This window comes from Kogia breviceps, chromosome 8 (genome assembly GCF_026419965.1).
Source record: "Kogia breviceps isolate mKogBre1 chromosome 8, mKogBre1 haplotype 1, whole genome shotgun sequence".
Lineage (NCBI taxonomy): Eukaryota > Metazoa > Chordata > Mammalia > Artiodactyla > Physeteridae > Kogia > Kogia breviceps.
This window is the reverse complement of record NC_081317.1, coordinates 42,636,940-42,660,132: the sequence shown is the minus strand read 5'-3', so window position 1 is coordinate 42,660,132 and position 23,193 is coordinate 42,636,940. Positions and strand designations below refer to the sequence as shown.

Genomic DNA, 23,193 nt, shown 5'->3' with positions numbered 1-23,193 from the left:
GCTAAAAAATAACTAGTGGAGAATACACTGAGTTGTACCTGAGACTTGTATTTAAAAGAAAAAAAAATTTTTTTGGTGTGGAATACCAGGTCATTCAGTGTTTTCCAGAGTCATTCAGCAGCTCAGTGGGGGATGGGACAACGGAGTTAATTAATGCCATGTATTTTGAGTTTTAAGTGCTAGAGGAGTATCAGTTAAATAGGTGGGCTGCAGCAACAGAGCAGCTGTCTTAAGAACCAAGGGGAGTCGGGGGGCAAGGGCCCAGGATGCCTGCTGCGTTCCCCTGCTACACAGCCACACCCAACCCGGGGTACCCCACCCACAGTTTAGGCAGCGCACCCTCCACCACCTCTCCTCCCGGAGTGGAAGTGTTCGGCAGTTGCCATGGTGTCCAGGAGCCAGACAGCCCTTCTCCCACCTCTGCCTCTTACCCCGGGGGCTCCCCCAGCCTTTTGTACTGGAGATGGCCATGGGGGCTAAAAGAAAAAAAAAAACTAGGCACGGAGTAAGGGAAGCTCATTTCCACTTTTAAACACTTTTAAGTTTGTGCAAAATGAAGTTGTGGACAGATACACAAACATGGGTGACCTGGGAAAAGCAGAAAATTCATTTTTTCCCCCCATTTTTTGTTAACTTGTTACACCAATGCACTACTTCATTAAAAAAGAAAATATACTTAATGACTCTCAGTCCAGTCCTCTCCTCTGCCTGGTCTCCCCAGACCCTACCATATGTCTATCACATGCCTTGCAGCTATGGCACACTGCAGTGCTCCTAGGATCACCAAAGCCCTTTACTCAGCTCCTGTTGGTCCTTTTATGGTCAACTCCAGAAAGCCTTTCCTAACCCACTAGGTCCGGATCATCAAAAAAACTCCAGATTTTCTGTTATCCCACTATTTTAATTAATCCTGTTAACTTGTTTTTCTCCCCTATCCTGTGACAGAAACTAGTGTCTTTAACCATCCTGAGCACTAGGTGCAGGAGCAGAAGAGGGGTTTATTTGCTAAAAATTCCTAGAAAGAATAAGTGTACATGTGGTGAAAAGATTATTGCTCTCCGTGAGCCCTGGCACAAAGTGTGCATCTCACCACTGCCAGTTCACAAGGTCATGGGCTAAATCAATATTAAAAGTTTCTTGAAGATTTTTCTAAGGAATTTTAATATAAGCTCTTTGCACCTTAAACTTTTCTTAACAAGCCTCTTCACTGGGAGGAATGGCAGACTTCATTCATATAGACTCAACAGCTATTCAACTCTCAAATCCGCAGCAAATGACATTCTGTGAAAAAGCTGCAGGTTTTGTGGCAGAAAGACAGTTTGGGGAATATGACTGGGAAAGATGGATTCCATAGTGCTGCTAAGAATTATTCAGCCAGTATTAAGCATTTTTATGTGCTAGGCACAGCTAGCTGACCCCAAATACAGGATCAGGCTATATTTCAAGTGACAAAGGTTTACAAGACTATACAAAACTTTCCCCACTTGTTTGTACCTACCAATTGGGAAAATTAAAAGGGGGCATAAAAGGCGCAAACAAGCTCACTTTCTTGAAATGGTACCTAGCATAGTACCTTCACACGTCAACATAGGCATTCCATATACGTTTGGTTCAAACAGAAAAGAGACACCCACATGCATTTCCAAATATGCCAAAACTGAATTCTCATATAATGTATCCTGCAACTAGTTCTATCCATAAAATGAAGACAATATTCCCTGGAAAAGGCACAGCTAAGAAAAATGAATGCCTGGGGGAGGGCAGTGAAATAAGATCCTGTGTGACACCTGACTTTACATTCAGTCTGTCCTACCCAGGAATTGACTTCCAGCTGTACTTAAGATTCAGGAATAATAGTGTAGTGTCCCACCCTCTTCATCTCATTCTAAGTAGATATGTTAACTAGATGAGCACTTATTTACATTTAAAAACAAAGCCTCCAGAAAGGTGTAGAGTTTATTAACATCTTAAAAAAAAAAAGATGGAACAGTAAACACCTATTGAATTTGGGATAGTTCCTTATTTACAAGTTTTACTGCAGGAGGCCTGTTTTAATCAGCATTTCATGTAATCAAAGGAGTACAGTTTTTCCCTAGAAATATCAGTATTTCACTCTCCAGGTAAAAGACTACTGAAAACATTAACTGACTGCCCCAGTTAGAAACAGATAAGCGAATACCTTGAAAATATATAAAAAAGAGTTAACTGCTACTTAAACATGAACTTTCACAAAATTATTCTTGTGCCTAATTCAGACAATTTACTTAGAAAAGCTGGCCTTAAAAAAAAAAAAAGTAATACATGAATATGTCTTCATTTTAAGTACATGCTCTCAAGCTAGTTTAAAAAGTTGAATTAGGGTTTCCAGAGTTTTAGGAGTCCATCTTCACTGTAAGTAGCAATCAGGTTCTGATGAGGGTGATGTGCGATACCAATCACATCCTTCTCATGAACCTGGAATAGGTAAAGCATAGGTTTAGGGTATATAGGTCTCTAACAAATCACTCTGAAGAAGCTTCCAGAACTGAGTGGGAGGGAAGAAGAGTGAAGCTCCTACTTCTCACCAAAGGAATCAAGCCCAAGGCAGCCTCAAAGAGTGCTAACCAAACACACAAACCAAAAACTCAAACGAGGCTATCACATGGCTGATGACATTTTCTGTACTTTTCTTCATAATGTATAAATAACACTTTGGGCCAAACCACTCCTGCACTACAGCCGGTCCTAGTCATCATCACCATTTTATAAATATTAAGACGGTGGCTGAGACCAAACAATTCCTTCAACTCAGTGAACTTAGTATTTTCCTCAACTAGAGGACACCTTCCACCTCATCTTGTTCTGTTCACATCTTGGATCTATACTGGAGGCTTCACAAGGCAGGTATACCAACAGTTCACTCAAGAACAGTTTGAGATGAGATTATTCTCTAACAGAACTATATAATTTTTTATACATTCACCAGACCATTTCTTTTTCCTGGACTGCAGACGACTACATTTTCTCTGCCCAACCACCCCTCTGCATTTGGGCTGTGGGCGGCATGTGACTAATTCTAATCAAAAAAGAATGACGAACAAAGTAATGTAAACAAACCACTTCCAGATGTGGGTCTTTAAAACATCCAGTATACCCTTTCAACTATCTTTTCTCCTTCTAAGATCTTAGGGGCCACGTATTCCAAATGGCACAGCTAAAAGACAGAGGAGGACGAGGCACTTTATATCACACTGTGACATAATAAGAAACTTTCATTGTGTTAGGCCACTGAGATTTAAAAGATTGTTACAGCAGCTAGCATTAATTATTCCTTGTTACTGATTGAGCCCTCTTACAACACAAAGCTGCTTAAAAACATAATCCGTTTGATAGGATAATATACAAGTAACTTGCCTTTGAAAGGACACGGAGAGGACTAGCTATATCTGCCACTCTCCAATCGCCCTGGATAAGGTCTAACCAATCTAGCTGGCTAGACAGGCATGTTCCCTTCCTTCTTCTCTGCTTTATGTACACCCATCCTATCCACTTGAAGCTGAAGACTCACTATAAAGGATGACTTTTCCTGATTACAGGAGTTAATTCCATACAATTACTTATGGGCCTTTTTTTAAATTTAGTGATAACATTTTTACATTTTTTTATACCAAGGTTCACACAGATAGCAGTCTGGTAAAGGTTTACTTCAGAGTTCAGAAAGACATAAGCATTAACAATTTCTGTAGATGGCCGTAAGTCAATAATACTTACTGTCAAAGTTCTCTCCAGTTTGCCAGTGACTGTGCTGAAACAGTAGAGCACAAAGTCCTCCCCTACACAGTAGATCCATTCACCACGGGGAGAGAGGGCACAGCAAACAAAGTCACCACCTTCTCTCTTACCAGAGCTGAAGCTTCTGACAATCTAGATCATTAACACAGCCCAAGGTAAAAATAAAACACCTGGATTAACAACAGTTCTACTGCAGCAGTTTAAACTGACATCTTTATGTTATTTCGTACTTTGGTTTCCTGTCATTTATAATTAGGTTACCAGTTCCATTCACCATGTCCTGAAATATTCAAAGGATAAGCTATCCTAAGTCAGTGGCAGACAGACATTTCACTTGTCCCAAGTCACCAATCCTACTCTTTAGTCTACTGAGCCATTTTACCCAGAAGCAAATTCATTAGCATACACAATTTTCTACATCAACATACTACTGGTTCTCAATGCTCTGTGGACCCATGCTCCCCAGTTTCCTCTTTCTAACAGAATGAGATGCCCTCTCCATTCATGATGGAACTCTGTCTCCAAGACCTTGCTTGCTCTATTTTACATACCATTAAGATCACCATAAATCAATGGAGAGAAACCAATCTCAGAAGGTTAAAAGGCTACATATTGTATGATTCCATTTAATTACTATTCTCAAAACGAAAAACTGTAATAATGGAAAACAGATCAGTGGCTGCCAGGGGCTAGAGCTGTGGGGGAAGGGTTTAACTATAAAAGTGTAGCACAAGGCAGTTTCTTTGGGAGTGATGAAACAGTTCTGTATCTTAATCGTGGTGGTTACATAAATCAACACGAGATGAAATTTCACAGAACTATTCATGTCCCACCTCAAAATGAATGCATGTAAAGACGTAAAATCTAAATAAGTTTATATATGTAAGTATGTATGTAAGTTAACAGTGTTGTACCGATGTCAATTTCCTGGTTTTGATAACTGTACAATGTTTTTGTAAGATGTTATCATTGGCGGATGCAGGTCAACGGTGTTCAAGAACTCTCTGACCTGTTTTTGTAACTTCTTTGTGAACCTAAAAAAAAGTTTTTCAAAAGCCAAGCAGAAAACTAGGAAGTGGGCAACTATGGCTATTATGCAGTGTCCCAACAGATACTGCAGACCAGCCATCTCAACCATAGGTTCGTCACTACCAATTTATCATTTATAGGGACTCAAGCAATGGAGAGAGAGTTGCATACACCAGCCCCTGGGTCTTCTCCATGCTCAGCAGGATCCCCAAGTGCCCAGCCCAACATTTCAGTAGTATCACAACACATTCCCAGGGATTGAGACCTCAACCTTGATACTCCTGATGTCCCTGGTGCTATAAAAGTGGGGTTCCTTGGGAACCAGCAGGTGTTCTGATTACAAATACACATCATAAAAACACTGTTGCCCTTCTCCTACTGGAGTTCTACCTTAGATCACATGGTAGTTAGCAGATGTCCCAAGCTGGTAATCCACACACTGTATCTCCCTCACTCACACAGGGATTTTTATATCAAAATCTTCAGTGAGGTTCTGCAGGAGGCTTAAAGACAGATCAGGGTCTCATTTATCCAAAGGATGCAAAAGAAAGAGAACAGTATACAAACATCCTGGGGAAAGTAGATTAACTATTGAGATGCCAAAAAGATGTTTTGTAGACGTAGAATTTAAAATTTTAAGTAAGTGTCCAAAAAACAAATACAGTGTATATGGTTTTCCAAGTGGTGAACCCATATTTGGTTACTGAAAGTGCCAGGACCAAGACACGCTGACTTGGGAATGGCCCACAGGGCTTGAGCAAAGGCACTCTCTGAGCACTCACCTGTCCCTGCATGTTCATGATGACCACTGTGTTTGATCTGTTGCAAACCACAAAGTGCTCTGGGTTTTTAGGAAGCAGGATCACACTATTGACAGTGATATCTGTCCCTGCAGTGCTGCCCAAAGATTTAAAGGTATTTGAACATTCTGTGGTCTTCATGTTCCAGATCTACAACACAAAAATATAAGGCATAAACATTTAGGGGGTGGGGGAGGAAGGTTAACAATTTCTAAATGTTTTGCAGTTGCAAATTATATTACTAAAAAAGAAAAAAATTGACTCAGAAAAAAAAGCTTCTTACAGTCCAAATACCCAGCATTGCCATATACATAAGAACTCCCCATTTGCTGATTAACTGGTATAAACAAAATAAAAATCAGAAAGCGAAACAATAAAACTCTTTTAAAACTTATGATCTTTTCCTACAAAATTTTCCTTGGCTAACAAGCTACCTATCTTTAATATCAGCTATGTGTCAACACTGCTACTGTCATAAACAACCAGAAAGCTACCCTTCTCTGGACACCAAAATGAAATGAGGGTTTTTTAGATTTATATGCTCAGGACCCTGAGATTCAGACTTCGTAGGTCTGGAGTGGGATGTAGGTTTGTGCAATTTTTTAAATCTTTTAAATTAATTAATTATTTGGCTGCATTGGGTCTTCATTGCTGTGCGCGGGCTTTCTCTAATTGTGGTGAGCAGAGGCTGCTCTTCATTGCGGTGTGAGGGCTTATTGCAGTGGCTTCTCTTGTTGCAGAACATGGGCTCTAGGCATGCAGGCTTCAGTAGCTGCGGCAGGCGGACCCTACTGCGCACGGGCTTCAGTAGTTGTGGTGTGAGAGCTCAGTAGTTGTGGCTCGTGACTCTAGAGCGAGCATGTGAGATCTTCCCAGACCAAGGATCAAACCCATGTCTCCTAAATCATCAGGCGGATTCTTAACCACTGCACCACCAGGGAAGTCCCTGTGCATTTTTTAAAAGCTCCACAGGGCTTCCCTGGTGGCACAGTGGTTGAGAGTCCACCTGCCGACGCAGGAGACACAGGTTCGTGCCCCGGTCTGGGAAGATCCCACTTGCCGCGGAGTGGCTGGGCCCATGAGCCATGGCCGCTGAGCCTGTGCGTCCGGAGCCTGTGCTCCACAACGGGAGAGGCCACAACAGTGAGAGGCCCGTGTACCAAAAATAAATAAATAAATAAAATTTTAAAAAACTCCAAAAATGATTCTCAGCTTGTACTGAGAACCACTGCAGAAGTCACAATGTTAACAGACACATGAGGATCCATGAAGTGGAAGCTACTATTGGCCACTTGTGTGACCTCTTCCAGTCCAACATTTCTTCTGCTAATAGTTCTCCAACCTAATGCTTTTCACCTGGCCCTTCTGAGCTACTATGAACTGAAGTGGTTAAATCAGACATCACAGTTATTGAAATCTGAAATGTGCTTAGAGAAGAGATGGACCTATTGCCTGGCATTGTCTGGACAGCACTCACTTCCTGAAGTATAAAAAACTTCAAAGGCATGGACTATGTTGTGTTTCTTCTGTGCCTTCAATGGAACCCAGCACAAAACAGATGTTGAATGAATACCTATAAAGAGGAGGAAATAGTTGCCCCACTAGTTGTCCCAGTATTTATTTTCTTAATACTGTATCATCTACCCCAATCTCCTCTCCAAAGCCCAGCAATGAACATTTCAGGGATCAAGAGTTCTAAGACTTCTAGAGTTTTCTGTCCAAAAAGTCAGTGAGATGCTTTACCCCACTTATTGCAGAACTAAAGGAAAAGACCACAAAACAAAGAGACCTACACAAGCCACCTCCTAATGGTATTTTTACAAGTTGTGAGGCCCATATATTGATACATAGCACAAAGAGGGCAAACCGCATGACTAAAGCACTAAGAGCTCTGTGTATTTCCCCACCTATCCTGAGGAAGAGTACATCTCCTACCTTCAGGTTTCTGGTTCAATTCCCAAGCCAGAACAAGCCACTGCAGAAGGTGGTCTGACTGTTAGGGATTTGTGTTAGAATGTTTAGGTCTTCTGCCACGTATCACTTACATAAGGCAATTTAAAAGCAGATCTAGAATGTAAATGAAGTGTCTCAAAGATCTCTAGCGATTTTCTATTTGGATTTCCCATCTTTTCTAGGAAATGAGGCCCTCTGTTGAAATAAGTAAATCTCTTTAAGGTACGGAAGAGCCACTACTTTCAGATGAGAGCTGAAGGCAATAAATAAGTATCTGAGAGGACTTGGTTCTATTCTACGCCCCTCCTGCTCCTCTTTAAATGCTATTAGAAAGGCCCTAATGTGGAGGCTCGGGGTGGGATGAGCCTGACCTATTTATTTAGCCACCGAGCTCTTCGTGAACTTGTTGCGGTGGACCATACCTATGGCAAGATAGAATTTCACCACTGTAAATGGGGGTGGACTTAAGTTTAGAACTCCACACCTTTCCTCTTTTCCTACACAAGATAGCGTCTGTAGGTTTGAGATTTGAGGTCCCTAGGCCAATAGGAATTACCACAGACTATTACTACTGTCACAGACTCACCTCAATTATGGCTAAAATACTTAGTAAAGAGGTTTAACCACCACAATTATCACCACTGAAAACTCCTCAAAGGGCAAAAATGGAACAGACACCCCAAAACAAACCAGTAGCAAATACTTAACCTTTACAGTGCCATCAGAGGATGCACTAATAATATAATGCCCATCCTGTGTAAATGTTGCTTCATTAACGAAGGAGGAATGGCCACGAAATTCCTTCAGGGTTTTTCCAGATTTTAAACCATGAATTCTATCACAAATAAAAGAAAATGAAAAGAACAATTAATATTCTATATATTATGGTTGGGACCAACTGTTGAAAGAAAGCATTTTAGATGAATTATAGAAGCTCATGTTAAAATATTAAGTGAAGAATGAGGGCTATGCAATTATGTATGCAGTATTATTTTCATTATGTCAAACAAACAAAACCACAACAAAAGCTCTTTGCACAGAGAGTGGAAGAAAATATGCCAATAATACCACAAGCTTCTGTTCAGCAACAGACTTCTAGGTCTCTGCCGGGTCCCAGGAATCTGTATTTGTCATATGTCCTCCCTCTAAGGTGACTCTGATACAGGTGGGTCCACAGACCACACTTTTATAAATATGAAGTACTGCTATAATCCCTTTCTAATCTCTCTTCTAGGTAAAGACCCAAATGGACAACACAATAGCACTGTGTCAGCTGTACTCTGGGGAAATAAGGTCTCACATACCCTCACTCTCCATATAAAAGCATCCTGGTGAAAACATAAGGAATCACTAGTACCTCCCTCTAAGGCTTCACCATATTAAACCCATGTGAGGGCAGTTTGGGGATTCTTACTTACCTAATTGTCTGGTCAAATGAGGCACTAAGGATCTGACTGCTATCCTTAGAAAAGCTTAGACAGGTGACACCTTTACTGTGTGCTCTTTCAAATCTCCTTAAACACTGTCCACTCTGAATCTTCCATACCTTTATATTTAAAAAAAAGAAGAGTAAAAACCTGTAAATACTGTCCCACTCTACTCTGCAGAGCCAAGCAAGATGCAGTGCTCACTAATATGCTAAAAACAGTATTAAAAATGCATGCTAATAGCTGAATATGATATGTCTGGTTCACACAGTACAATGATAACTTGAATCCTTTGAAACTTAAGCCTCTTTCCTTTTAAATTATTAAAACAAAAATTCAGACTCTAAGTTCACTTAGCAGAGACCATTTCTGTATTTTATCTAGCCCAGAGGATTTTAACAACAATTAAATACAACACAGCTAATCAACTGCTAATCACCTGCAGACCACCCCATCCCCTAAGCACAACACACCATATAAGGTGAGCCACAGTGGCACAGCAAAAAGGGCACAAGCAGATCTGGACTGAAGTCCCAGATCTGTCACTTACCAACTGTGTGACCGTAAATTACTGGACCTCCCTAGGCAGAGTTATTATTATGATTAAACAAGAAAAACTAAAGTCACTGGCATAAAGCTGATGCTCCATAAAGAGTAGCTGTTATTAAGCAACAAACCTATGTAGGACACTAACTCATTACAGAACTCTCAAAATGTCTACATACAAGAGTTCATGCCACTAATTCATACCTTGATTTTTCCATCTTGGGCACCAGTTGCTAACATTTCTGTATCTCTGCTGAAGCACATGCAGAGGACAGCATCATCCATCATCATAAAGTTATCCTGGGCCTGGTACTTAAGATCCTAAAGGAAACAATGATAAGCAGTTATCAAAATAACACAAAAACACCAGTTACCCCAGGCCTCTGCAAACTCACTAAAAGCAGGATGATGGACTATGCCGACTCTAAATCTCCAAAGCAAATAGTGTCATGCACACTATCCTGATGAACAACTGATATTACTGGGAATAACTTTTTTACACAATTCAAGTAGCTATTATAAAAAATGCAAACATATTAGCCTACATCTTTTGCTTATGATCCTTTCTAAGCAAAATTTCCCTACAGTACATATTGTACATCTCTAATAAATCTGAATTTATTTGTTTTTAGGGTATGACATGAGAAATTAATGTTTTGTCCACACTGTCAGCTACCTTTCCTAAAACCATGTATTGATTAATCTATTTATTTGTTATTTTTCTTTTATCATCCATTACTGTTCATATTGAAATATATTTTTTCTAAAGTATAGAAAGAGACTGCTTCATGGTTTAAAAAAAAAGGTAAATTATAAAGAAATATACAATGTAGAAAGTGAAAGTCACTCATAAATCCACTAAGCATGGAGTGGAATTTAGTACTCTATGATCAAGATTACATTTTAAACCAGGGGTTAGTCAACAAGTAGCTATTTGGGAAAAAGTTAAGTTGGATCTAGACCAATTTTATCACCCTAAACAAATGCAAGATGGATCAAAAATTAAACATAAAAAGAAACATAATGAAGGAAGTTCAAAGATACAAACTTCCAGTTGTAAAATAAGTGTCATGGGGATGTAATGTACAGCATGGTGACTACAGTTAGTAATACTGTATGTATATTTGAAAGTTGATAAAAGAGTAGGTCTTAAAAGTTCTCATCACAAGAAAAAAAAGCTTCTAACTATGTGTGATGATGGATGTTAACTAGACTTACTGTGGTGATCATTTTGCAATATACACAAATATTGAATCAGAAGCAATCCAAAAGAGAAATGGGCAAAGGATATGAAAAGACTTCACAGAATAGGAAATACTGGTGGCTTTTCACATATAAAAAGATATTCCACTTCATTCAGAATGAAACACAATTAGTCCTACAATAAGGTTAGATTGGAAACAATAAGCAACTGCTTACATATACACATAGAATATTCCAGAAGTTACATAAGAAACTGGTAACCCTGAGTGGACCAAGGAAGGGAACTGACTGGCTGAGGGACAAGAGGGGGGAACAAGACTCTTTACTGAATAACTGTTCTATTTTATAAAATGTTTTATCAGATGTACATATTACCCATTCAAAAAGTAAATTTAAATTGCAAAAATAACAGATAAGTTAAAAACAGTAACAGATAATTCTCCCACTAGAAAAATTAATGTATTTAAAATACTTTACCTTCCTGATTTTTCCAGTCGTAAAGTTCCATACTTCAATGAATCCATCAACAGACCCAGTAACCAGATACTGACCATCTGGAGAAAATCGAGCACACTCCACATGTGATTTCTGACCAAACTGTTTCAAATGAAACAATGAAACAGATGCACTTTTATGTAGTGGCCTTAAAACAATTCCCATTTTAAACTTTTGAGAGCTCTGCCCTAGCATAAAGCCATAGCTAGCCTGTATCATGGAGTTTGGGAGGGGTGTTTCTGTACCCAGACACCAAGAGATGCTAGATATATTTTCTCCAACCAGTTCAGCATCTAGGCTCTCCACTGAAACTAGTTTTTGTTCTTGTTTTTGTTGTGTTTTTTTTTTAATGAAGTTGTTATTTCCAAAGAAAACCAAAAAAACTATTTTAGCAAGGGACTTAGAACAAATAATCCTGTTAACTCAGGCAATAAATTTTTACCAGAATCAGCCACTGTTGGCATGACTTTCACACTCAACTTAATATAGCATATGTTACTATTTTTTTTCATCTGGGGGAATTCATTTTTCAAAATAAATAGCTATTTTCCTCCACTATTTTTTAAACAAATTTTCCATCACTGCTTCTTTTCATGACCTTCATTTAATCAAGTGATAATGTGTGGCTGACTAACTCTAGCGGAACTGATTAGAGCTGACAGATTGTTTGCCTGGGAAATGTAACCTGAGCATTTACCAGCAAAGATGCTTCCATTAACAGATAAAAACTACAGAACGTTAGACAGATGGGAACAGAGAAAAGCTCTATTATGAGTTTCACTTTAAATGGCAAAAAAAGGAAGTGTTTATAACAGAAAAATCTTAGTCCAGCAACATAATTATAATGGATTTCTATTTGTCGCAAGGTTTTAACCAGGGTAAATAAAAGTGCTCCCCCAAAATACCTTTACATGCAAATCAAAACATATAATCCAGGGCTTCCCTGGTGGCGCAGGGGACGCGGGTTCGTGCCCCGGTCTGGGAAGATTCCACATGCCGCGGAGCGGCTAGGCCCATGAGCCATAGCCGCTGAGCCTGCGCGTCCAGAGCCTGTGCTCCGCAACAGGAGAGGCCACAACAGTGAGAGGCCCGCATACCGCAAAAAATAATAATAATAATAATGCAGAAAAGACAAATTCAAAACACTAAGCCAAAGTCAAAGATTTGAGGAATATGAATTATTTTTAAATTTATAAATTCAATCAGAGCACAAACCCAGAAACAAACTAATAAAAATGAGATGCTAAAGTAGCAAATATGGTTGTAATTCTGAGGACTGCAACAATTATTTCATTATGCTTTTTCTTAGAAAAGTCAAAAAACACCAAGAACCAGCCATCAAAGTGATAAAATTATTTTCCTCAAACACCACTCAAGCCCACTTTACAATCCATGCCTGGTACTTTGCCTAACACGTAGCAAGCAAAAACACAAATATTGAACAGGACAAATATATAGAAATTTCATGGTTCTTAGTCCCAGGCTTAACCAAAGAGCTAAGCAGTCTTCCAAATGCAGGATTACTTGGAGGAAGTCCAAGGGCAGATGATGGACCAGATGTCCAATGTATGTCCACTCAGTAATACAGTTGAGGTGTGCCACTGCCTAGCTGCAGGGAGACCTCAATGATCACCAGCAGCAACCATGAATGTTGTCAGAGCTGGAGAATAAGTTCTGCTCCCCAACCCAAGCTCCTGGCACAGGGCCTGGCTGAGCAAGCATACATTGAGTCCCCAACAAATGACTACCGACTGGCTGAGTGTCCAAGGATCCTACCTTAATATGCCTGCTCAGCTGTGTAGGAAACTTTTCTTCTTCCACATCTTTGACAGCTGCTTTGCCTCGGAACAAATCTATGGTCATACCAGGAGGAAGCAATCCCTGGTGCTGCTGCCACTTCAGTGCCTATGAGAAAAGAAATCCACTTGGGTGCTTTAAAGATCTGGTCCTGATTGCTCAGACAAAGTCTGAAAGGATCAGGTTCACAGGAAACTGTGAGCCATCCAGACCCAACCATCATTGGCCATCCAAACATAACATAAGCTCGGCTATTCTGTGTCCTAGGAACACAGGCTGATCTCAGGGTAGAAGGGGACTCTGAGAGCCAACAGAGCCATGTTTTTACACCTATTTTCTTATAGGTGTCTCTTATTATAAATAAAATTTGAAAAACAGAAATCTCCCATAGTTCCAACATCCAAACACAGCTACTGTTAGCATTTCATATGTTACCTTGTAGTATTTTTCCCCTGACATGTTTAATTTATACAGCTGTAATTACACCATATGTAAAATTTTATATTCTGTTTTCCCTTACCATTAGATCATGCTATGATATGACTAACATTTCGATGGCTGTACAATATATCCTATGTAGTGGATGTTTCACAGTTTATTTAATATATTAATGGACATTTATACTGCTTCTAATTTTTGCACTCATCTAAATAATGCTGCAGTGAACACCTTTGGACATAGGCTTTTTCTATTATGAGGATATTCCCCACTTGGAATAGATTCCTAGAAGAGGACTTACTGAATCAAGAAAAGAACACAAATGGTTAAGGCTCTTTATATACACTGCCAAAGTGTTTTCCCCAAAAGACACAACTTCAATAGCATTCACGACTGCATTATGAGGAGTGGAAAAACCATGGACTTTGAAGACAAATGGTCCTAGTTTGTCAACTATGCTATTCTGACTCCCAATTTCACCAACTAAATTCAGGAGAAAAGCCTAATTCCTAGAGCTGATGAAAGGATAAAATAAAATAATATATGTAAAGTCTATATAACCAGGGACATGATCAATGTTGATTCCTTTCTCCCTTTACTATATCAAGAAAACAATAATTTTGGATGTCATTTAAAAACTCTAATGAGTGGAAAGTTACGCCCTACTTTAGTCAATTCTCTGATTAGAGTTTGAGCTTTTCTGCATGTTTATTAACTACATATATTTCTTCTGTTAGCTGTTTATTCATGTTTTTTGCTCACTCATCTATTGTGGTCTTACTATTTTTCTTATCAATTTGTGAGCTTTTAATGTGATCAAGACATTATATTTGTTGTTTATGTTTGCCAAAAAGAATTTTATTCCCAGTCTACCCATTTTTTTTTATTATGGCTTTAAAGCTTTCTTTTTATCTTAAGTTAAACTCTCAAGTAATGAAATTTGTTGACCTTTACCTTGGTGTTTACTCCCTACTCACAGGAAGTCCTTCCCTATCAGGCGGTTTGATACATTATATCACCACCTAAGATTTTTCTATATTCTTAAAATACATAACTTTCAGTCTATCTGAAATTATGCTTATAAAATATGAGAGAAGGCTCTGATCTGACATTTCTCCCCCATTCTAAAGTAGGTGCCCCAACACCATACACTCAATAATTCTTCCCTGTTCCTAGGTTCTGTGACATTCCCATTATCATCTATTGAATTCTTATAAATAACAGGATCAATTTCTTGCACTGCTGTTGCACTGGATGCCAAGTACCAAAATGATTCAAACTATAAACCTGTTAAAAGCTTCACTATTTCTAGGGCTACTGTGCTCTCAACATGCTTCCTTTCCAAAATTTCTTTGATGAATATACTTCCAAGTTTATTTTTTCAAGTGAACACTAGAATTCCTCTGTGAAACAGTTCTAATCCTATTGTGATCTTTATTATAAACTGCCTTAAATCTAAGAACTGGCATCAACGTCAGTCTTATCCAGGAAAATCAATGTTTCACCATCTACTCAAATCTTCTTTTATTTCTCTTGAAAGCTTTGAAAGGCTTTTGCTTTTTTAAAAAATGGAAATAAATCATGTATTACCCACAAAAGTTAATGCTAGAATTCTTATACTGTATGCTGTTGCTATAAACAAAAGCTCTTTTTTTCACTGAATATTCGAACTGGCCAGTGCTGATATGTAGAAATGTAATCAACTTTTGTATATTTTATATCTCACAACTTTACCAAACTTTTAAATTAATTCTATGATTATAGTTGAAATATTTAATGTTTGTTTATTTTAATATTTATCATTATCAATAATAATTTATTATTATTTAATATTTATTTTTATTAATTTATTGTTTATCAATTAATAATTAGTTATTAATTTAATAATTATTTAATTGTTGATAGTTTATTTATTATTATATAATATATAATTATTATGTATTAGTAATGATATGTTTATTATTTAATAATATTTATTATTATTGTTATATTTATTATTAATTTTGTTTATTTCTTTCCAAAATTCATATGTTGCTTATTTTTCATATTTTACTTTAATGACTGGAGAACTTGACCTGTGTCCAATCAATGGGTACTCTCTATAGGCTCTTTAGCCTCAGTCTACAGCAGCTTCAAATCACTCCCAACTTTTAAAAGGAAAAAAACAAAAACGAAAACCCCTCTCTACATCACCCCTATCTCCTTCCTTTAACAACCAAGAAAGGAACAACTGGAGAGATGAAAAGGGAAGCCAAGAAGAAAAGTGATAGAAAAACCAAAAGAAGAGTTTCATGAAGACGAGTGGTTATCATGGTTGAGAGCAACCAAGAGCATGGGGAAGATGAGGTCAGAAAGGAGTCTGTACTGTAGGTCACATTAAAAATAATAACGACAGGGCTTCCCTGGTGGCGCAGTGGTTGAGAGTCCGCCTGCCGATGCAGGGGACATGGGTTCGTGCCCCGGTCCGGGAGGATCCCACATGCCGCAGAGCAGCTGGGCCCGTGAGCCATGGCCGCTGGGCCTGCGCGTCTGGAGCCTGTGCTCCGCAACGGGAGAGGCCACAACAGTGAGAGGCCCACGTACCGCAAAAAAAAATAATAATAATAATAATAACAACAATGCTAGTAATACTACTACTACTATTTAAAAAAAAAAAGAAAAGAAAAAAGAAACACCACCAGCAGCTACCAGTTACTGTGTGTTTACAAGGTGCCAGGCAAAATACAATTGTTTTAAGTACATTTTATCTCATTTAATCCTTACTACAACACCAAGATGAGTAACTGGGATCAAAAAAGTTAGGTAGTATGCCCAAGACCACAGAGCGGGTAAGTGAGAGAGCTCAGATTCTAACTATGGTGAACATTTGTTCCAATTTGTTTCAGACAGTGTTCTGGAACCATAACCAACAATGCCCTCAAGATTGGATGATAAATTCTATTGTTACCCTAATTCTGTCTCTAGAGTGTATGCCCTTAACCACTAATCTATACTGCCACTCCCAGGAAAGATGAATGTGGCATGGCACAGGTGTTGGTACAAGCAGCTCTACAGGTATTTCCCAGTTCTTAGGATGTCTAATTTCTTTAGCTCATACATAGACTTTATATGGTACAGGAAACACTACCAGGAGTTCAGAGTCATTTCAGTTCCACAGACTTTAATTACCTGACCCAGCAATGCCATGAGACGAGATGGAGGCACCACGCTGACTTCCCCAGCTAAGGCCTGGGCAATCGCTGCTCTTCTCTTCTCTTTGCTACTTCCATCGGGGTATGCCTGAAAAAGGAGCGACAGTAGCATCATTTCCAAGAGATGGCAAAAGATATAAATGTGCTTATTTTTTTAAAAGTCATGGTAATTAAGCAGAAACATTCAAAAAGGAAAACATAAAAAGTTAAACAGAGGATTAATCAAACCATTTAGTTTTTAAAAACAACTTCTCAATTCTACCCACCTGCATTTCAAAAGTATGAGCTGAGAGAGAACTGAGGTCAGCCAATCCACACCATTATTTCTGAAAAGAGCCTAAGTAAACTATGTCAAAGCCAGAGTTGTTTTTCCAATTTTTGAAAAATCTACAGAGCCAAGGACTCTTTTATATTCTTTACTAATTTTGTTCAGTCAAATGACTCCCAGCCCAGAAGTTCTTCATCACCTCTAACTTAAATCCTGTCCTGGCAATCCAAACTCCTTCCTTTATCCTCATGGTTTCTGTGAGTTTAACAACTTCCCATTATCCAGTGCCTATTAAATTCTTCTTCCTCCTATTTAGACAAGCTTCTAGTAAAAGGCTGGGTGAAAAAGAATGAAACTATATATATATGGTTTTGGAAGAATAAAAGAATATCAATCATCATGCTCCAGTAAGCATAATCAGCTGGGAAGCAAAAACACAAGCTTTTAAGAACTAAAAGAACCAGGACTTCCCTGGTGGTCCAGTGGTTAAGACTCTGCACTTCCAAAGGGACACAAATGCACAGTGAACATACCAGCAGTAGAGCAGCGCCTCTGGACCAGTTAAGTACTTGGGCTAATGTGGAAATGATACCAGAATAAACTGTCTACTTTTTTACTAATCAACACACAATCCTATATGATGAGGTGTGTGGGGGAGGGAAGGTCCTCAAATACTAAACTAAATTATTCTCTTTAACATATGCAAATTTCAACCAATGTAAATAAACAAAAAAGTATCATTTTCAAAAATTAAATCAAAAATACAAAAAGTATCCAATAAAATGGCTTTAAAAAGATCACATTATTGCTCAAAGTTAACAACAGTTTCTTTTCATTACCGCAGTCATACCTCTCGAGGATCAAAGTAAGACCTGGCCAAGAGGTTTTCCAGATGAATATACCGTTCTGGCTGTGTTTGTTTTAACATAATCATGGGATCAGTCTGTCTCAGAAGAGATCTGGCAGCACCCAATTCACGGAGCTCTATTAATTCCAAAACAACCTGTATAATTGAAAGAAAATGGCTGTTTCAATGCATTCGCTTATTAATTTTTCTTCTTCAGTACAATTTCTGACACAGAAATGGCCTACCAAAATGATTTCCAAATCACAAACCAGGAAATGCCCCTTCTCCTTTTCACAAGCAATTTCAGGCAGACAACTGCAGTAATTATAAAGTAATAACTTCAGTCCTTCATTTTTATCTACCAATCTCCTCTCCTCTACCAATCTCCTCTCCTCTTAGGTCTCTTACTCAGAATGTAGATGTTAAAGAAAACTAAAAATGGAAATATCCCTACAGGCTCCAGAGAAACCTTTCTCCAATTACCAAAATTTTCTTTAGGGAATTAACTAAACTCACGTGGATTGTAAAGAAACAAACCCATTTCCCTATTTTTACTTCAAACCACATGACATTCTTATTTCCAGAAAATCCACTCTGTTCTGTTGTATAATAAGTAATTTTACGATCTATGTTCTGGTTTCCTGGCACACATCTTCTAAAAATCTTGGCATTTCCTCAGTGATAGGAATATCTTTGTTATTCATAAGCCCTCTGCATCACACCTGAGTTAGTGCTAAGGAGATGGCTCAGGACAGGGGCTGGTTATCAAAAGGACCAACCATATGATTAGAGGGTTGATGCTCTGAGCCAGCCCAACCCTGCAGAGGGTCAAGGAACTAAAATTTGAATGAAAAATCTCAATGGAGCTTCCTGGTTGGTGAATACTTTAATGTGCCAGGTAAGAGACAAACCCTAACTCCATGGGGGGAAGGCACTGGAAACTCTGGTTCAGTACCCTCCCAAACTTCACCCTATATGTCTCTTCATTCAGCTGGTACTCATCTGTCCCCTTGATAATAAAACTGCAATCATCAGTATGTCACTTTCCTGAGGTCTGTGTCATTCTAGTGAATTATCAATTCTGAGGGGGTCGTGGGGACCCTCAAATTTGTAGCCAGTTGGTCAGAAGTATAGGTGGCCCAAAACCCCAAAGTGTGGCTGGTGTGTGAAGTAAAGACAGTCTTGTAGAGGACCGAGCCCTTAACTAGTGGGGTCTGCACTAACTCTGGGTGGTTAGTGTCAGAACTAAATTGCAGCACGCTATTTGGTGTCCGAACAGTTGGTGTTAGAATAGATCATTTAATGGTCAGTTAAGAAAGAATTTCAATTTGGGAAAATCTTGGCTTTTCCAACAAGAGAGATAAAAATACAGAGTAGCACTCAAGCTTTGACAGTGTAAATTTTAGGGCTGTTACAGCCCCATAATGCTTGAAGAAATGTTCACGGATGCTTTCCAGTCAGGGGGCCCACAATAAACCAACATACAGGGATCAGCATCATCCCCACTCTTACCTGTTCATAGAGGTCAATGAGGGTTTTGTCTGGCAATTTCAGAGACTGTATAGCCTGTAAAACAGTGTCCCAATGGCCACTATTAATGTCAGCCACAAAACTCTCAATGCTGTCCACAGTATTCAGAGACACAGTAGTCTCTTCCTGCAAGGTGGCTAATGCCCGATGTAAACTGTTCTCCTTTAGGTACTGCATGATAAGACGGATCACACTGAAAGAAGAAAGCAAGTCATTCAGCTCATGGATCCTCACTCACCAAAGACGTCACAAAATAAAGCCCACCCCAGTTTATTTTTCTACACAACCATTCCTCCTTTCACTACCTACTTTCCATTTCTTTATCATGTGAGTAAAACTTTCCGAAAAAATCACAGAACCTAAGTTACAAGATATCATCCAGTCCTACTTCCAACTCAGAAATAGGAGAACTGGGGTTCAGTGAAGGGAAATAATTTGCCCAATGTCTCACCGTCAGCTAGAAAGCAAGTTAGTACCAAGGAGACTCTCTTACTTCCAAGGTCAGAGATCTTTTTATTATGCCAAGTTTCTTATTAATTCATATGATTACACTGTTGCACACTATAGTAAAATACTTTAAACCAAGTCTAGTCACTGACACAAAATACTCTAAATGATTGGATGATTTAGTCGATTTTTCAAATGACAACAAAAAAATATGAATTGAGACCTTCTTAAAAGGGATTTGTTGAACAAAAATAAGTAGAGCTATACTGTATGTAAAAGCAAAACAAAGCTATGTGTCCTCACTTGCAAAAATAACACCTACCCACTGCCTTTATTACCAAATGTTCAGGACAAGTGAAATAAAAACATGTGGATTCAGTTTCCCAAGGAAAAGAGGACCCAGACAATCTCCAAATACTCAGAGAACAAGCAACAGTTTTCAGCATGTGACAAGTCATTTCGAGTTAAATATATATAATTAAAACTTCTTGATCTTCGGCTTAGTGTTAAGGAGTCTAGTGAAGAATGTTGTTCATATAGACAGTAAAAGTTCACTTTACAGGCTGTATTACACTGTTCTTCTCTTGCCTTAAAAGTAAATATGTGGCACACAAGGTATTTCTACTGGATAGCACTAGTATCGGGGGTCACACTGTCCTGGTTGGAAGGGATTTCAAACTGGAATTTAGTCAATTCTCTTTCCCAGGAGAGAAATAATAATCAAAAAATAATAACCAATGTTTACTATGTGTTCACTATATATCAGGTACTGTTCTAAGCATTTTGGATTCATTTACTCCTCAAAACAACCCTATGAGGATGGCATTACTCTTATGTCCATTTTACAGATGAGAATTTGACCAGGTAACAGAGATAAGTGGAAAAATGAAGATTCAAACTGGCAGCGTGGCACGTGAACATACACGCTGGACAGGAAAGCAAACACCCTCTTCTTAAAAAGGGTTCCCTTCCTGCAGAAGGGAACTGATTACTGCTACTCACAGTAGTCTTTTCTCTCATGGCCCCTTTAAGAGATACCTGCTGTTCCAGTATCACACTGTCTTCCATAGCACACTTCCATTTACACTCCCCAAATGAAACACCACGCTTGCAAAAAAACTCATATTTGACATAGCCAAAATCAAATTCACATCCTTCAAACACAGTGTAATACATAAAGAGCTAAAAGCTTTGGAGATAGGCTGGGATTTGAATCAGAGTTCTGTCACTTACTAACTGTGACTTTGGACAAGTCAGTTAACATCTCTTTGCCTGTTTCCTCATCTGTTAAGAAAAATATCTACTCTGTAGGGGTTGGTCAAGGGTTGACTACACTGCTTATAGTGTGACTAGCATGGAAAATACTTAGTAAAAAGCAGCAATTATTGATAATGAAAACATGCAGCTGGGAGAATGGTCATTTCCCACTTTGATTCAGGCTCAAAGCATGGAATCCTTTCCAACTCCTGCCCTGACTTAGGTGTCTTCATCGCCAGCACTCTCCATCACCCTTCTTTGCTTTACTTTTTCTCCAAAACACTTACCACCATTTGCTAAGCCTATTTTACTTACTGCTTTTTCCTGTTGTTTGCCTTCCTCAATAACAATGTACTTTCTATAAGGGCACGGATTTTTGTTTGCTTCGTTCACTATTATATTCCCAGGGTCTAAAACAAGTACACAGTAGCCTTCAATATTTGTTGAATGAATAAACCTCCCTTCTTCCTATGTCAGATCTTGAGGACAAGTCCTCTCTCCCTTACACTCAGGACACAAATGATACTTCTGCTGATTTAATTATTAAGTGTTGGCAAGAGCAAGGTGGAGGATGGAATCCTGGAAAAGTTCACTAAGGACCTTCTTCAGTCACTCATTAGCCCCCCTCTCCCCCAAGTCTATCATTCTCCTGGCCCAATTTCCACATTCTGTCCCTCCTTTGGGCTACACAGAGCTCACAGACTAACCAAATTTCAGCGCCACATGGAACTTCATAAAATAGCTCGTCGCTCATTCATTCCAAAGACAATCACTCATTCATTCCAAAGACAATCATTGAGCCTCGACGATGTGCTAGGAACTGGGACTGTAATGAAAAGAAGCCCATAGACGACTACACACGCTAGCAGGGTGGGCAAACGATGACAATACTGGATTAAGTGCTGGGCAGAAAAAAGCAGAGGGCCCTGTAAGCACAGGGGAGGAAACAAGCCACACTGCTCAGTGGGGGCGGGAAGAGAAAGAAGGCTGCAAGTCCGGCCCCCTTGTACAGATCAGACCGGAGTCCAGATTGGATGGTTAATCTGCTCAGTCACAGAGCGCACCAGGAGTCGGCGAGGGCTAGAACTCAGGTCTTCCAAGTATGTCTTACCCCCAACCCCGGGCCGCCTCCCACCGGGCTTCGGGCTTCCCGTCCGCTACTTTCTTGTGGGCCCGCCTCCGAGGTAGCCAGATCCAAAAAGCTTCTTTGTGGGAAAGGAAATGCCCCTCCACTCCCCAGCCTCTCGAACGCCTCCCCCAAGCAGCTTCTAAGCCCCCACCCTTCGCCTCCCGGCCCCCGCAACCTCGCGAACATCTACCACCACAGGACTCACTCCGAGGACTCGATTTCGATCGACATAGCGCTATCTTCCCTGGCGCAGGAACTACTCCACCTCAGGCCCAGCAGCGGAACGCACCAGCGACACCTCCGGCAGCCGCCGTACGTCACTTCCGCTCGACGTCCGACGCCCGGCGCCCGCTCCGGAGGCAGTCTGTACGGAAGGGGCGTGGAGTGCGTGAGGGGCGGGGTTTCGAGAGGCGGAGCTTCAAGGGGCTGTCAAAAGTCGGAACCTGGGTGCGTGCTCCAGACAATTTTCCATTCTCCTCCGCAGAGGAAGAGTTGCCTCTAAAGGACTGGTTTTTAAATTTTGCTTTTTAAATTTTTAATTACTTGATTTAAAGGTAGGGTTGATTAATACATTGGAAACCAGTGGGCCACTAGGTAACATTTGCAGGAAAATTCCTTGAGTGTAAATAAATAAATGAAAGATTTTGAAGCCAAAACACAGTTTAATTAATCTAATTATGAAAAGTTGGGGACTCAGGATTTGCATACTCACTTCTTGGAACGAGCTAAATTACTTGTAACGTTTCCAACTTAGTATTTAGTTGAAAATGGTTTCACAGCAGTGGTACAATTACTGGAAAAACAATGAAACCAAATGCAAATGTGTAAAGGGCGATTTGAGACGTCCTTTAATAGACTTTAAACCATACATTATTAAATTAATAGAGACAAATGTAAAGATATCAATGAATTTCATAAAGATTATTTTTTTAAATATTTTATTGCCATCCTATATAAATTTTTAAAAATATTTGCAGCACAATGATAAGAAATCTCTGTTGTGAAAATTACATATTGAAATGATTTATTTGGAGAGTTCCTATTGGCTTTCAGTCTTATCTGATA

At 39.3% G+C, this 23,193-nt stretch overlaps 1 protein-coding gene across 1 annotated transcript; it reads right to left on the bottom strand.

Annotated features, from left to right (window-relative positions):
* Positions 1 to 519: 519 nt before the first annotated feature.
* Positions 520 to 22,486, bottom strand: SMU1 (SMU1 DNA replication regulator and spliceosomal factor). Its single transcript, XM_059072784.2, has 12 exons — positions 22,334 to 22,486; positions 19,278 to 19,488; positions 17,769 to 17,921; positions 16,628 to 16,738; positions 13,001 to 13,129; positions 11,207 to 11,326; positions 9,731 to 9,847; positions 8,972 to 9,099; positions 8,262 to 8,388; positions 5,583 to 5,750; positions 3,751 to 3,903; positions 520 to 2,454 (listed from the first exon to the last, which is right to left on the bottom strand). The coding sequence occupies exons 1-12, from the start codon at positions 22,357 to 22,359 to the stop codon at positions 2,356 to 2,358; spliced, it is 1,542 nt and encodes a 513-aa protein (XP_058928767.1). The 5' UTR covers positions 22,360 to 22,486; the 3' UTR covers positions 520 to 2,355.
* Positions 22,487 to 23,193: the final 707 nt, after the last annotated feature.

Excerpts from the sequence above, each read along its gene's own strand:
- SMU1 (XM_059072784.2), bottom strand. The coding sequence starts at position 22,359 with ATGTCGATCGAAATCGAGTCCTCGGA. Across the intron at positions 16,739-17,768 it reads CTTACTTTGATCCTCGAGAG|GCATACCCCGATGGAAGTAG; the intron begins GTATGACTGCGG and ends CTCCTTTTTCAG. Across the intron at positions 3,904-5,582 it reads TCATGAACATGCAGGGACAG|ATTGTCAGAAGCTTCAGCTC; the intron begins GTGAGTGCTCAG and ends TTAATGATCTAG.